This window comes from Chaetodon auriga, chromosome 18 (genome assembly GCF_051107435.1).
Source record: "Chaetodon auriga isolate fChaAug3 chromosome 18, fChaAug3.hap1, whole genome shotgun sequence".
Classification (NCBI taxonomy): Eukaryota; Metazoa; Chordata; class Actinopteri; order Chaetodontiformes; family Chaetodontidae; genus Chaetodon; species Chaetodon auriga.
The window spans coordinates 4,222,531-4,238,696 of NC_135091.1; the positions used below are offsets into that span (position 1 = coordinate 4,222,531).

Genomic DNA, 16,166 nt, shown 5'->3' on the forward strand with positions numbered 1-16,166 from the left:
GTAGTTTAAACCATAAATCAGGTTTAGGGTGGCCAACATACCAACAACAAAGAATTGTTTTTTATATATTTCATATTTACAAGCAAAAGTGCTTGTTGATTCACAAATACAGGAGGGATTGCGCCAAAAACCTTTGCGTTATCCCAGATGTTCTTCCCGGTCGCTAGGTGGCAACAGTGTGACGTAGATTTACAGACTTTGTGGTTGATTTCCCAAAGAGCCAATCAGAGCCCTCGCTTCGGCAGCAACCTGGAAACAGTTGTTATGTCAGCTGAGCTTCGCCTGCAGGGAAGAAATTAGTGTAATAACGTCTGAATTTAGAGGAGAAAATGACGCTAAAACTTCTGTTTCAGAGCCTGAAACCTGAACAAATGTAAGATTCAACACTTTCAGTCAATCAGGAACAGAGACACATAATGATGTTGGCATTAAATCGATGTTTATTCTGTCGAAAGGCGAATTACCGGTATGTGTTCCCTTGTTGTCTGCCAGTTTGGTAATTTTTAGGCTAAAACCGTCGGTGTTAGTTCTACTTCTCATACAGAAAAGTACACAAGTCGCCTCTAAACGCAGAGTAATAATATGAGGCGTGTAAATTAATTTTTTGACGCTAAACTGTTAATGTGACAACGCCTTTAGATCGAAACAGTAAAAGCGCGGCAGCGGGAAGCAGACCAGCACTTTGACTAGAAGCTCAGTCTAACATTTATTTTGACACTAAAAACACCCAATAAAAATAAATAAATACATGAAAACAAATTGATGTGACACACATGACAATATACCAATAAGAGCTAATAGCGATACAAAGACGTTACAGGTACAGTCGGTTCACAGACAGCTTGAAGGAATCTGTAACAGGATGTGTAAATCTGATTTATTTACCTTGTAGGTCGACTACTTGTATTTCTTTGACAGCGTCACAAGTATTTAAATACAAATTAAACAAGTTATCGCACTTGATCATCGTTACGGAAGTCACTTTTACTTTTCGCGATTTCAACATTATTGTTAACTTTATTGAACGATTTTAGAATTACGTATTAACGGTTGTTATGGGGAAACAAGGGTGCGCGGTTTTTAAAGCAAAATTAAAAATGTTGCGTAAACGCTCATTTTAATAGTTTTGTAACCTCGGTTTCAGGCAGTTTTGTAACCCCTCACAGACAAAGCCTTTTGAATTTCCCGCAGCGCTTCAGGTGGCACGTGAGCGCGGCTGGTGACCTGATTGGGTCCGTCGCAGAGTCAGTTTAAAGAGCCACCACGAGCTGCGTTTCTATTGGTTAGCTGCATTCTAGCGCCAAGATTTCAATAAAAAGTCGAGCAGACAACAGCCGCGGCTTCAGTTTCTGCTCTTCGTCTGTGTTAGCGGCTTCTTAGTTTAGATCTTTTTTGTTCTTTTTATACGTACTTTTAATTTCTTAACTTATTTTTATTTGTCTGTCCGTCTGAACTCAAGGTAATCAAAATGCTTTCTGCTCGCTCTCCTCTTTCCGTCAAGAATGAAAACAAACTCAGCAGTGGGATCAGCAACATGTCGCTGGACAAAGAAAACACGGTGAGACCAAAATACCCGTAAAGATGATCTTTCATGTCCTGTTTGTACGTTGAACTGTCGATTGTAAAATCAAATGACGGTGTTTTTAAGTTAGAACTCGTGGCAGCCATTTCCTGACCAGCTCGATCCGACTGCGCCAAATATAACCTGTATTTCAGCTGTTTGGTGTGACGAAGTTCAACGTATTACTTCATTATAGGAACTAATGTTTGGCCATTCACGGTATCTTGTCATTTCTCTTTCAGCCGCCGAGCCTGAACACTACCCGTATCTTAGCGTCTAAAACCGCGCGTAAAATCTTCGACGATCCTGCGGTAAGTGAAGCAAAACCTGCTGAAACCTTCAAGACTTAAACTCATGTCACTGACAGATTGTCTGAAGTCACAGTAAAGTAAATGATTAGCAGTTTGTGTGGTTTATTCTGGTTATGTGGCGCCTAAAATGCCGGTTCCGGCGCCAACGTGGACGATCAGCGGTCTCTGTTCATATTCATGTTCGCCTGCGACTTTTAATTGAGCTTATTTGTGTACATTTTTTTTTTTTTTTTTTTTCTGGATATTAATGAATTCTGGAATGTTGGCGTCCTCATAGCTTGGAGCAAGAACATTATAAACTTAATGCTGTGAAGTGTTCCTCTGAGGTATTTGAGCAATGGTCTGCATATTTTTGACAGTTTCCTCTTTTAACATGAGTTCTTTTGATCTGTGAAGTCTTCAACCTGTCTGTTGACACCCAAAAATATTCAGTTTATTCTGATATATGTCATAATTATATCATACGTGGAACAGCGGCAAATGGTCACAGTTTGAAGCTGAAGCAGAGAAAGTTTGTCATTTCTTCTTTAATACTTTCAGCTCCAGTTTCAACTTTCCTTTATTAGTCAGATGTTAAATTAGAAGCTTCTTCCAGCTCTGACTGCAACAGCAAGTGATTGACAGTCTTGTGTTTTTTGTCTTTCAGCCCAAAGTGGTGAAGAAGAGCAGCAGTGAGGAGGAAGAGCCACTGCTGAAGGAAAACCCTCGTCGCTTCGTCATCTTCCCCATCCAGTACCACGACATCTGGCAGATGTACAAGAAGGCCGAGGCCTCTTTCTGGACCGCTGAGGAGGTACGTGTGGACATGAGTGGGATATTTAGTTCGGGGCAGGTCATCAGTCGGTCGTCTTACTGTGGACTCAGAAATATGTCCTACATTAGAAAAGCCACAGTATGAATGTGTTAAAAGTTTAAGATATACTTTGAATTCAGTATGTGCAGATGATGTGAAATGAACTTCTTGTGTTTGTTCAGGTGGATCTGTCGAAGGACCTGCAGCACTGGGAGTCTCTGAAGGACGAGGAGAGGTACTTCATCTCTCACGTGTTGGCTTTCTTCGCCGCCAGCGACGGCATCGTCAACGAGAATCTGGTGAGGACCTCATCTGCTATTGGTCTCAACACGTTAAACGGTTTAACCATTAATCTAGACTAATCATATGGATATCAAGCATCACAGAACACTGTAACATGCAGATTAGAACATCCTAAAGCTCAAAGTGACGTCTTCAAATGACGAGTTTGTCCAAATGCTCAAAATATTCGGTTCATGTGAGATGAAGCAGTGAATTCTCTCCTGCAAACATTTGGCAGCTCAAACAGTGAATCAATGATGAAACTGGCTGCTCACAAATTCTCTTTTCATTGGTTTTCTCATCCTGTTCTCTGTGTGACCACCAGGTGGAGCGCTTCACCCAGGAAGTGCAGGTGACGGAGGCCAGGTGTTTCTATGGTTTCCAGATCGCCATGGAGAACATCCACTCAGAGATGTACAGCCTCCTCATCGACACCTACATCAGGGAGCCCAAAGAGAGGTGAGACACAGCTGTTACTGGACTCTGGGGCTGTGCTGGTGCAGGGCTGTACTGGTGTCTGACGGTGCGTTCAATGACCCACAGAGAATACCTCTTCAACGCCATCGAGACTCTGCCGTGTGTGAAGAAGAAGGCCGACTGGGCGCTCAACTGGATCGGCAACAAGAGCGCCAACTACGGTAAAGCTGCTCACTGAGAGACCACGTGTTCATGTTCCTGGGTGATCGGGGTTGATATTGATCTTCTATCTGTTATTGATCGTAAATCTGTTGACCCTGCAGGAGAGCGTGTGGTGGCCTTTGCCGCCGTGGAGGGAATCTTCTTCTCCGGTTCCTTCGCTGCCATCTTTTGGCTGAAGAAGAGAGGGCTGATGCCCGGCCTGACCTTCTCCAACGAGCTCATCAGCAGAGACGAGGTGACGATCATTGATTACAATCAATATGAAGCTTCATCTTGTTAGTTTTGAGTCAGTCAACTCAAATGATTTGAAACAAAGTAAACGCTGAATTAGCTTTGATTTTTGAGTCAACTGCTGCAGAGTTTTCACACAGCTTTAAAACTGCTTTTGTCAGACGTGTGTAATAAGTGTGTGTGTGTGTGTGTGTGTGTGTGTTTTTCAGGGTCTGCACTGTGACTTCGCCTGTCTGATGTTCAAACACCTGGTGAACAAGCCGTCCACAGAAACCGTCACCAACATCATCAAGAACGCCGTGGAGATCGAGCAGGTGGGTCGACGCAGACGGATGAATGAACACGTTGTTCTGGTCTTTTCTCCTTCAGCCAGTTGATGGTGTCACTGGGTTTAATGGCGTCTTGTTGTTTCTCTCTTCAGGAGTTCCTGACGAAGGCTCTGCCGGTGAAGCTGATCGGGATGAATTGCGAGCTGATGAAGCAGTACATCGAGTTTGTAGCTGACAGACTGATGCTGGAGCTCGGCTTCACAAAGGTAAATGCATCCCAACAAACCCACAGCTCCCAGTAAGGCCGGCTGACGGGTGTTCGTTTGAGCTTTTTCAGCTCATGTGCAACATGTCTGCACTGTGAAAGTGGAGTCATGGAGGATCCGGTCTGTGATGATGAGAAGCGCAGGGGTACGGACCTCAGCCAGTGATGGGGGCTGAGTGCTGCCGCTGATGCTCTGATTGGAGGACATGTGGTTCACTGACAGACCAGCAACAGCACGAGACAGACGCCTGACTGAACAGACCGTCACTTCAAATGCTGTTTGAACTCTCAATCACTCACTAGCTCCATTAATCAGGCTTCCACCTGGAGCTCAACAGTGATGCTCGTAGTCTGTTAGCTGGAACGTGCTAGTAAGGCTAGCCTGATATAAAGCTCATAGAAAACAGGATTTTAATGGTTGATAGTTTACTGTACTTACTGACAAATCAGAGCTTCAGGTTTCAGGACAAAACTGTTGATGAGGGAATGAACTGACCTCTGATCTGTCTCGTGTCTCTGTAGATCTACCGGGTAGAGAACCCTTTCGACTTCATGGAGAACATCTCTCTGGAGGGAAAGACCAACTTCTTTGAGAAGCGGGTGGGCGAGTACCAGAGGATGGGCGTGATGTCCGGCCCCACAGACAACACCTTCAGGCTGGACGCTGACTTCTGAGGACTGAGGTGCACCGAGTCACACTCAGTCACACATTTCAGACTCCATGCTTTGACTCCACGCTGCAGGAGGACACTGGATGGAAGCTGGTGTCCTGATTAAAAACAAATGGAGCAGAAAGCTTCCACTGAATGAGTCTCCACAGGCTGAAATACTTGTGGAGAAAGACGGACTTGTTTTTATGTATCTGAAGGCTGTTCAGCTGATGGGTACTTAATGAAATAACAAATGAGCTTTTCAGCCAATCAGAGTACAGGCAATAACGGCACTGCAGCCCAGGGATCTGTCCATAAACCAGGTTATCTGGATAATTGCTGAGTAATATATGGAACGTAAAGTGAGTCAGCAGTTAACCAGAGGACCTGGTACAGCTGGGATCAGAACTGCTGCTTTTATGTTTTTCATTTTTCTGCGTAAACTAACTTTATAGAGTTTGTTTTTATGAAATGTGTTACATGTTACAAGCTAATGAGGTGTTTTAGGTTATATGTAATTTGTACAGTTATTTAGTTTTTTGTAATAAAGTCAGAAATACTGTATGTAAAAGCCTCGCTTCTGTTCCTATACGTCCACTTCGATACGGTTTCTCAGCTCCGGCTGTTAGCTTTGGATTGCTGAACCAGTTTAAACAAAACGGATATCAGTGAGCTTTGGAGGTGTTAGACAGGGCCAGACTGGCTGTTTCCTGTCTGTGTGCTAAGATAAGCTAGCTGGCTATAGCTTCATATGTCGTGTGCAGACAGACTGCTAGTCGAATCAAACTCAGAGGAAGAGGATTCTCCAGACCTTTGAACTATTACTGTGTTACTTCTTGAGAACATTAATCTATTTTGATGATCATGTAATTATTAGTTTTAGGGATCCAACAAATGATTACTTCTATTATAAATCAATCTGCCAGAAAAGCAGGAAAAATGTCCATCATGCTTCCCCTCATTTTTGCAGCATATTATCACAAAACAAAGTCTTTTTTTTTTTCTTTTTCTTTTTTTTTTTCAGGTTTTCTGTTTACTATAAGCAATAATAGCCATACTTTTTTATTTCAGTGTCCAGGACAGGAAGAGAGTGTAAATGATCATAGACTGTGTTATGTAAAGTTTCTTTCCTGTTCCTGTTGTGCTCAGTGAACCCAGACAAATATTGTCCCATTGGACAGAGAAAACAAACAGGAAAAATAGACAAATTATTCCATTAAAAGTAAAAGGAACCTGCACCACCAGCTGCACCGCTCATTCTTACAGAAAAAAGGTATTTTTTCCTATTCTGAATCTATCCTTTAGTGTCAGCTGGTTTCACCATGGGTGTTATTCCGGAGAGAATACCCCCAAAAGCTGATATTTTTCAGGAGCGATAAGGGACACGTTTGGTGAGAAGCAGAAACCCCGAACTGCTGATAGCTGATTCTCCACTAATGCTAAAAAACTAATAAAAACAACATGAGTTATATTGATTATAGATTATTCCAAATAATAAAGCATTTCATTCTGTGACTGTAAAGTCACTTAATCGTTAATCCAATTTATTGTAAAGCAGTGAAATGTGGGCCTCCAGGTCAGCTTTTTGCATATTTTGATGGTGAGTAGCTTCAGTCCGAGGTTAATGAATCATGATTGAAATCACAAGACTAGACTCTGCCTGCTTCTACCGAACCTCTGCAGCCAATCAGGAGCGGCCATCTACGTCATCACGCCGCGACGCAATCTGTATTTAATGTTATCTAAACAGTAAAAAGTAGAAACGGACTAATGTTTCTCGTGTGCCTAATTCTACGGTTCAAAGGACATTTTTAATCCTGCCTGTGCCGGATCTTCCAGCTTGTTTCGATTTCAAGCTGCTGTCTCATCCTTGAGACCATCAGCCCTGCTAACGTTCAATAAGGAAGTCCTCAGAGTCCAAACAAGCGTCCGGTCGCTGCTCTTCAGCTCCAAAATGTCGATTTCAGAAGCGAGACAGACGTTCCTAAAGCCGGTAAGATGCTTTCTGTCCTTATCTCGAGTTAAATGATCGTTTTGGGATCGTTTTGTCAGTATTGAATTGACGACTTATCGATAAGTTAGCTAGCTAGCATCGCGTCAAAGCGCTCAATATACATCAAGTTAATCAGCTTCGTAAAGTAAATGAATATTTAATGTCACATTTGCTCATATAACATGTCGAAAATACTTCTCTGGTTGGTGGTATTCCTGATGAATTCTGCGTATGTTTCACCTGCCAAACAACTTTATTTCAGTTTGCTGCTGAAAGTTTTGGCTCCGGCTGTTTGTTTACGCCCTGTAACGTTACATTGCGTTGGATGGATGACTCTTAATTACATGTTTTATTTGCATTTTAGCCAATTTTGGTGTGTTTCGTGGAAGCCGAATTAAAAAGTAGTTCCTTATAGTTTGTGTTTTGGCTTGGGTTAATTATTTTGCTGTTTAACTTTTGACACGCGAGGAAATATTTTTAACATTCACAATTTCTAATAGAGTTTGGCGTTCGATAGGTTGCTTTCCTGTCATCGAAATAGTGAAGACCTGCTCCTTAACTACATCAATTTTGGCCTCGAGATAAAACAACAAAGTCTATAAATGATTTAACTAACTGCACACATCTAAAAATAAAATAGTAGCCCTTTGCCAAATTATAGCACATTTTTAGTGTTTAGGTTTTTACAATATTTGGCTACATGTGTAAATAAGAAAACACTGGAGCAGTCATTGTGAAAAATGGCCCTTCTTAGAGGATCATTTCTCGTGTTTTATTGTAAAATCTTCAAGTGTAACATGTTCTCTCAGCTTCCTGATAATTTCATCCTTCACTCGTGTCCAAACTGCTGCCTCTCAGATTTAAATATAGTGGAGGAAAAAGAACAGTACATCTGTCCCAGTATCCTAAATTTTAACGACTTTGTCCCCCACAGACGGTTCCCTTCGGTGGGACGATCCTGGGCGGTTTGCTGCCAGGAGAGATGGTTGTCATTCAGGGCATTGTGCTGCCTAATGCTGACAGGTGAGGACTCACAACAACAATAAGGATAAAACCTCCTTCTCTCTACCTCTGCTGCATCTACGTGTGTTTACAGACTTTCCAGGTTGAAGCCTCAGTGTTGTCGTCCCTCTGTTCTGTCTTACAGGTTCCAGGTAGATTTCACGTGTGGCAGCAGCACGAAGCCGAGGGCAGACGTAGCATTTCACTTCAACCCGAGGTTCCAGAGGTCCCCGTGTATCGTCTGCAACACCCTGCAGAATGAGCGCTGGGGCCGAGAGGAGATCCTGTACCAGATGCCTTTTGCTGCTGGTGCTGGGTTTGAACTGACCATCTTCGTCCTCAAAGACAGGTTTAAGGTGAGCACCTGATATCTTCAGCCATTTATGACCTTATAGATTATTAAATTAAGTATATTCACATATAACCTGAAGAGTTTGGCATATTCATGTACTTATCCTGATATGATAAATATTCCTGCTGTGTGTGTACACACATCACTGATGTACAAACCTTTTACAGAAAACAATACGTCTGATTCAAGCTTCAAAGTACATTCTTGACCTTGTAATAAGGATGTAAAAGTATGTATGTATATATTGTAAAAATATTGTGCTGAACAATATGATCACAATAATCATCAAACTTACCTGAAATAATACTTTTAGTGCCAAAACAAAGTAAAATGACTTCTCACCATGATCACATGGAGTTCAGTCAAACCAACAGCCTAAACACTGCAGCTTTTGTGGGATTTTGATATAAAAGCAGTGTGCACCATCTCTCCCATCTCTGAGTCTCTGAGTTGTTTTCACTTGCACCAAAGAGACTTTTCTTTAAACTTCTCACATGGTTACATTTCAGTAACTATCCAAATGATCCAGTGACTCAGATTCACCTTGGGGCCCGACCTAAGGCTGGGCGCCACTCGACTAAACTAGCTTCAAAGTAGCTCCACCTCAAGCAACAATTTTTTTATTATTAACTTTATTTAAAGCATGAAAGGTTACTGAGAGCAAGCTCTCTGCTCTCATTTGTGAGGACACCCTAATTACAGTACATATAAAATACACATAAAAGGATAGAAGCACATGAAGACACGTCAAAAGAATTTTACGGCCAACAGGACAGGGACGCCAACATAAAGGACATCAGTTCAATGAAAACACTCAGTATGAATGTGATGGTTTTCGAGGATCAAATAGTCTGAGGACCTGGAGATTTATAGTTAAGAAGACATGAGAGACACTCGGTAGTTTGCTAAGAAGTTCTTTGGAAATAATTAAAATGCACTGAAACTGCCCCCAATTATGACCCTGAGGGCTGAATGATCAACTGCATCTAGAGGTTCAAGAGTGAAGGCAGGAGAATTTACACCACTGTAACAGGAAAAAAGATTGACTGAACAATTTTCTGCAGTTCTGGGTGATACATCTCTTATTTAATTAAAAAAAAAACGTCAAATCCTGCTCACACATTGATTATTACTATGTCACATACCTGCACAACCAGCACTCTAACGACATGAAGCTGATAATGTTTCTGTACTTAAATAAGATTTTACATGCAGGACTTTTTCTTTCAATGGAGTACTTTTACTTTGCTGTACTGCTGCTTTTACTTCAGTAAAGGACATGAGTATTTCTTCCACTGCTGCTGCAGGCGGCGGTGAACGGACGTCACATGTTGGAGTATAAGTACAAACTGGAGCTGCAGCGGGTCGACACTTTGGTCATATCTGGAAAGGTCAGAGTTGAAGCGGTCGGCATCTACCCGAGCTCTGTGAGTCGTTCTCTACAGATTCTGTTCAAATGATTAAAGCTAAGTTTTTTTTTTCATGTGAACATGTGATGAAGATGAATGTTTCCTTGTTCTCGTTTTTAGAGTTCAGCTTCTCTCACAGCCGGTTTGACCAACGAGGACCCAGATTTCAAAGTGAGAATGACTAACTGTGTGATTTCTTGAATTCTGCTTAAGTTTGTAGTCTTCAATCATTTTCTGCCACGAGAGCAGAAAAAGTTAGTCAAACAGAAAATTGATCAATGTCCACATTTATTAAGGAAAAAAACCAAAGGTGGAAGTCACAGCTTCTCAAAAGTGGGGATTCATTTACTTTCCTTCATTTCATTTGATTATAAATCTTTGACCATTTGTAGGAATATTTCACGTTTTTACGCTGAGACTGTCTCCAGGTGTTATGCTGAGACACACAAAAATGAAATACATATGTGCAATATATATATATAATGCAAAGCAAGTAAGCAGAAAACGACAGAGGACCTGAAATTGAGCCCTGTGGTACACCACGAGTGAGGTGTGCTGCAGAGGATGAAGATTAGAATAAAGAGTTAAAGTTGGTGTTTTGTTTTTACTGCAGCTGATATACTCTTTTTTTTTTTTTTTTTTTGGTATGAATTTAATTATTTTTTGTTTTTTCATCTCCAGCCAAAAATTCCCCCTTTAGGCGACCTGGTGAGTATTACTGTTGCATGATTGGTGGATGGTGTCTCAGACTTTTCCCACATTTTTCTTCACCATGCTCTTTGATTATTTTCAGTTTGTTTTGTTTTTGGCTTTTCCATTTGAATCTTTATTGGCAAAATATTTGTAAAAATGAAACAACCGAAACCAGTTTGAAATGAATTCACTCCCATGTTTCCCTTCATTTTTAGTCCTGCTGATGGATTTATTTGCAGCTGTTTCAATGTTGCTATTTTGAGTCTTGTATAGTGACTATTTTTCTCATTAAGATTTCTTCATCGATTATCAGCTGTTCGTCCTTTGACATACTTTCGTTCCACAGTTCATTGTGATTGAGCTTGATTGAATTTTCTGAACTAAAAGTGAAAAAGAAGACAGTTTAGTCTTTGGTTTGGGGGATTTTGATGTTTCAGATCAGTTAAAAAGGAAGTACTCTCTTCTTGCTGTCTTTATTTTTCTTCTTTCCTTCCTTCCCCCCTTCCTTGTTGCATTAATCAGCTGATCTGAGACCTGGTTCAGTAAAGTGTGTTTCTTACCTTCTGTCTGATGAAATCTTGTTTCACAGAGTATTCCCTTCAGAGGCGAGCTGGCCGACGGACTGTGTGTGGGGCGTACGATCATCATTAAAGGAGAAATCAACCATAATGCACAGAGGTACACAACACCTCAGTGTCTGTCTGTCTGTCTGTCTGTCTGTCTGTCTGTGTTGAGTTACAGTTTAATATCAGCTCATTCATTCTGAAATCCTTGCTAGTGGAATTCTAATCAAAATGTTTGTCACAGACACAAAGTATTTTAAGAAAACAGGAAACATATCTGTTTTCAACCAGAATCAGCTGTTTCCATCATTTTCTGTGTTTCAGTTTCACTGTGAACCTGCGAGTTTCCAGCAGCAGCGACATCGCTCTGCATCTGAACCCTCGTCTGAAGAAACGGATCTTCGTCAGAAACTCCTTCCTGTCAGAGTGCTGGGGCCCTGAGGAGAGAGCGGTGGCTTCCTTCCCCTTCACTGCAGGACAGTATTTTGAGGTATTGACACCACCTGCAGCTACACTCTTTAATGTCTGTGTCTGTTTTCTTTTGATTTAAAATGTTTAAGAAAGATGTGCTTCATGGAGACCTGAGTAAAGATAGAAAGAAAACAAACATAATCCGACAAACAAAAGCACTTACAGAGACAATTGAGAACAAGTACCAAAAACTACAGTTCATCAAATGTCTACTTGAGGCTGGCTCCAAAAGTCAATCCCCATAGACCCCCATGTTAAGGTGCCCAACTTTACAGCAGACATGTTTACAGCCTGGCACAAAAAACAGTTTTGCTCCTTAGAGCGAATCGTTCATGATGTTTCTACGGTGGGTGATTTTTTTTTTAGAAAACTCACTTGTATAAAAATAACAGCTCAAAGTTAAGAATAATTATGGGTGTGGCTGCTGAGTTTGGTGGAGTGGTGGTGAGCGTGACGTCACAGAGACTACGTCCATGTTTTATGCAGTCTCTGTCACAGACAATAGTTGAAAATCGTCCAGATCTTCTGTAATTATTCTGACTTTGTAGGTGTATTTCTTCTTCCTACACTGTGATATCTGGTGCAATGTAAGAATTCACCTTCATTATCACCATAATGGTGACGGTTTGTTTTCTCTGTAGATGATCATCCTGTGTGAGCCTCAGCAGTTCAGAGTTGCCGTCAACGGGCACCACCAGCTGGACTACAGACATAGAGTCCAGGACCTGACGCGCATCACCCAGCTGGAGGTGCTGGGAGACATCCTGCTGCGGGACATTGAGATCCTGTAAACTCTGAGCTTTAACATGTTGGAGCCTGACGTTATTCTGGACGTCATTTCCCAGATTGTCACATGTATATAATTATGCAAGTTTAATAATTACATATTCTTTATATTCACTAAGACAAGAGTTTGACCAATAACATCTTTCAAAGACCAAGTTTGATTTCATGATGTGCAGTTCAAACACTGAAGATGTAAAATGCAGTGGAACTTTTTATGATAGAAGAAAAATGTCTGGAGTCTGAACCAAGTTTCCTTCCTGAAACATGAACTGCTTCATCATGTCCTTCACTTTTTCCTGTTCATGCTTTATCAGAAAACAGAATGTATCATGGGAGTGTTGGCATTCCTGTTTGTAACCAGATCAAATAAACTAACCATGTGAATCTGTCATGGACCAACTGAACTTCTTCCAGTGTAGAGATAACACTGAAAAAAATCAGCAACAAAACATCTTTGCATCACTTAATTTATCCAACCAAAAGTAAAAAACAGACATAAGAGTTTCACTGAAAAAAAAAGTATAAAAGTATGTATGAATTGAAAGTTTGCTTATACATACATAATTTCATTATATACATACTTTCATACATAAATACTTTCATTTCATACAAATACTTTCACATATATACATACATACTTTCATACATTCATTTCATACATGTATACTTACATACTTTCATAGATACATACTTTCACACATACATAGATACTTTCATTTCATACATGTATGTATGAAAATACATACTTTCAAACATACATACATACCTACTTTCACACATAGATACATACATTGTTGTTTCAAATATATACTTTCATACATATAAACTTTAATTTCACACATACATTGATTTCATACATACTTTCATTTCACACATACATACATACATACTTACATACTTTCACACATACGTACATATACACACACATGCATGCATACATACATACATACTTTCATACATACTTACTTTCATACATGCATACATACATATTTTCGTACATCTAAACTTTCATTTCACACACACATACATACTGTCATACATGCATGCATACATACTTTCATTTCATACATATAAACTTTCATTTCACACACATACATACATACATACTTTCACACATACGTACATATATACACACATGCATGCATACATACATACTTTCATACATACACACATACATACATACATACATGCATACATACAAACATTCATACATACATCTAAACTTTCATTTCATGCATACATACATACTTGCTTTCGTACATACATACATACTTTCAGAAATACTTTGACACACACATACACACATACTTTCATACATACATCTAAACTTTCATTTCACACATACATACATACATACTTTCACACATACGTACATATACACACACATGCATGCATACATACATACTTTCATACATACGTTCATACATGCATACATACATATTTTCGTACATCTAAACTTTCATTTCACACATACATACATGCATGCATGCATGCATGCATACATACATACATACATGCATACATATTTTCATAAATACTGTCACACATAGATACATACTTTCATTTCATACATACATACATACATACTTTCATACATACTTACTTTCATACATGCATACATACATATTTTCGTACATCTAAACTTTCATTTCACACACACATACATACTGTCATACATGCATACATGCATGCATACATACATACATACACACATACATACATACATACATACATACATACACACATACATACACACATTCGTACATACATACATACATACATACATACATTCATACATACATCTAAACTTTCATTTCATGCATACATACATACTTGCTTTCGTACATACATACATACTTTCAGAAATACTTTGACACACACACATACACACATACATACATACATACTTTCATTTCATACATACATACATACATACACACATACTTTCATACATACATCTAAACTTTCATTTCACACATACATACATACATACTTTCACACATACGTACATATACACACACATGCATGCATACATACATACTGTCATACATACTTTCATGCATGCATACATACATATTTTCGTACATCTAAACTTTCATTTCACACACACATACATACTGTCATACATGCATACATGCATGCATGCATACATACATACATACATACATACATACTGTCATACATGCATGCATACATACATACTTTCATTTCATACATACATACATACTTTCATACATACTTACTTTCATACATGCATACATACATATTTTCGTACATCTAAACTTTCATTTCACACACACGTACATACTGTCATACATGCATACATGCATGCATACATACATACTTTCATTTCATACATATAAACTTTCATTTCACACACACACATACATACATACATACTTTCATTTCATACATATAAACTTTCATTTCACACACACACATACATACATACATACTTTCACACATACGTACATATATACACACACATGCATGCATACATACATACTTTCATACATACATACACACATACATACACACATTCATACATTCATACATACATACATACATACATACATACATACATGCATACATACAAACATTCATACATACATCTAAACTTTCATTTCATGCAAACATACATACTTGCTTTCGTACATACATACATACTTTCAGAAATACTTTGACACACACATACATACATACATACATACATACTTTCACTTCATACATACATACACACATACTTTCATACATACATCTAAACTTTCATTTCACACATACATACATACATACTTTCACACATACGTACATATACACACATACATGCATACATACTTTCATACATACTGTCACACATAGATACATACATACCTTCATACATACATACCTTCATACACACACACATACGAATTTCATTTCGCACATACACACATACATATTTTCATTTCGCACATACATACATACATGCATACATACATGCATACATATTTCATTTCGCACATACATACATACTTTCAATTCATACATACTTTCATACATACTTTAACACACACATACATACATACTTTCATTTCGTACATACATACATACATGCACACATACTTTCATACATACATCTAAACTTTCATTTCACACATACATACATAAATACTTACACACATACTTTCATACATGCATCTAAACTTTCATTTCACACATACATACATACTGTCATACATGCATGCATACATACATACCCTCAAACATACGTACATATACACACATACATGCATGCATACATACATACTTTCATACATACTGTCACACATAGATACATACATACCTTCATACACACATACATACAAATTTCATTCCGCACATACATACATACATACATACATACATACATACATACACACTGACATACATACTTTCATGCATACATACATACATGCAAACTCACTTTCATACATACATACATACATACATATTTTCATACATGCATCTAAACTTTCATTTCATACATACATACATACATATTTTCATTTCGCACATGCATACATACATATTTCATTTCGCACATACATACATACATACTTTCATTCCATGCATACATACACACACACATACATGCATACATACATACATACTTACTTTTATACATACTGTCACACAGATACATACATACATACATACATACATACATACTCGCATACATACATGCATATTTTCATTTCACACATACATATTTTCATTTCAGTTTCGGACATACATACTTTCATACAAACTTTCACACTCATACATACATACTTTCATTTCATACATGCATACATACTTACATACATATTTTCATACATACATCTAAACTTTCATTTCATACATACATACATACATACATACATACATACATATTTTCA

General features: G+C 38.7%; 2 protein-coding genes and 1 non-coding gene across 6 annotated transcripts; all 3 read left to right on the forward strand.

Annotated features, from left to right (window-relative positions):
* The first annotated feature begins 261 nt into the window (after positions 1 to 261).
* Positions 262 to 5,568, forward strand: rrm2 (ribonucleotide reductase M2 polypeptide). 4 transcript variants are annotated; one of them, XM_076756179.1, is made up of 11 exons: positions 262 to 373; positions 1,502 to 1,558; positions 1,804 to 1,872; positions 2,519 to 2,665; positions 2,848 to 2,964; positions 3,273 to 3,406; positions 3,491 to 3,585; positions 3,688 to 3,821; positions 4,027 to 4,131; positions 4,239 to 4,352; positions 4,874 to 5,568. In XM_076756179.1, the coding sequence occupies exons 2-11, from the start codon at positions 1,535 to 1,537 to the stop codon at positions 5,024 to 5,026; spliced, it is 1,092 nt and encodes a 363-aa protein (XP_076612294.1). In that variant the 5' UTR covers positions 262 to 373; positions 1,502 to 1,534; the 3' UTR covers positions 5,027 to 5,568. The 4 variants fall into 4 exon arrangements, with proteins under 4 accessions (XP_076612294.1, XP_076612292.1, XP_076612293.1 ...); XM_076756177.1 differs by having other exon boundaries at positions 272 to 373; positions 1,460 to 1,558; XM_076756178.1 differs by having other exon boundaries at positions 274 to 466.
* Positions 4,474 to 4,612, forward strand: LOC143337049 (small nucleolar RNA SNORD94). Its single transcript, XR_013078703.1, has one exon. It is a non-coding gene; the product is annotated as a small nucleolar RNA SNORD94 (small nucleolar RNA).
* A 1,122-nt stretch (positions 5,569 to 6,690) lies between the features above and the next one.
* Positions 6,691 to 12,661, forward strand: LOC143336379 (galectin-8-like). Its single transcript, XM_076756516.1, has 9 exons — positions 6,691 to 6,994; positions 7,929 to 8,017; positions 8,142 to 8,352; positions 9,656 to 9,775; positions 9,878 to 9,928; positions 10,439 to 10,465; positions 11,040 to 11,128; positions 11,338 to 11,503; positions 12,126 to 12,661. Exons 1-9 carry the CDS (start codon positions 6,956 to 6,958, stop codon positions 12,273 to 12,275), a joined length of 942 nt encoding a protein of 313 aa, XP_076612631.1. The 5' UTR covers positions 6,691 to 6,955; the 3' UTR covers positions 12,276 to 12,661.
* The last annotated feature ends 3,505 nt before the right edge of the window (positions 12,662 to 16,166 follow it).

Excerpts from the sequence above, each read along its gene's own strand:
- rrm2 (XM_076756177.1), top strand. The coding sequence starts at position 1,469 with ATGCTTTCTGCTCGCTCTCCTCTTTCCGTCAAGAATGAAAACAAACTC. Across the intron at positions 2,666-2,847 it reads CTTTCTGGACCGCTGAGGAG|GTGGATCTGTCGAAGGACCT; the intron begins GTACGTGTGGAC and ends GTGTTTGTTCAG. Across the intron at positions 4,353-4,873 it reads TGGAGCTCGGCTTCACAAAG|ATCTACCGGGTAGAGAACCC; the intron begins GTAAATGCATCC and ends GTGTCTCTGTAG.
- LOC143336379 (XM_076756516.1), top strand. The coding sequence starts at position 6,956 with ATGTCGATTTCAGAAGCGAGACAGACGTTCCTAAAGCCG. Across the intron at positions 6,995-7,928 it reads GACAGACGTTCCTAAAGCCG|ACGGTTCCCTTCGGTGGGAC; the intron begins GTAAGATGCTTT and ends TGTCCCCCACAG. Across the intron at positions 8,018-8,141 it reads GTGCTGCCTAATGCTGACAG|GTTCCAGGTAGATTTCACGT; the intron begins GTGAGGACTCAC and ends TCTGTCTTACAG.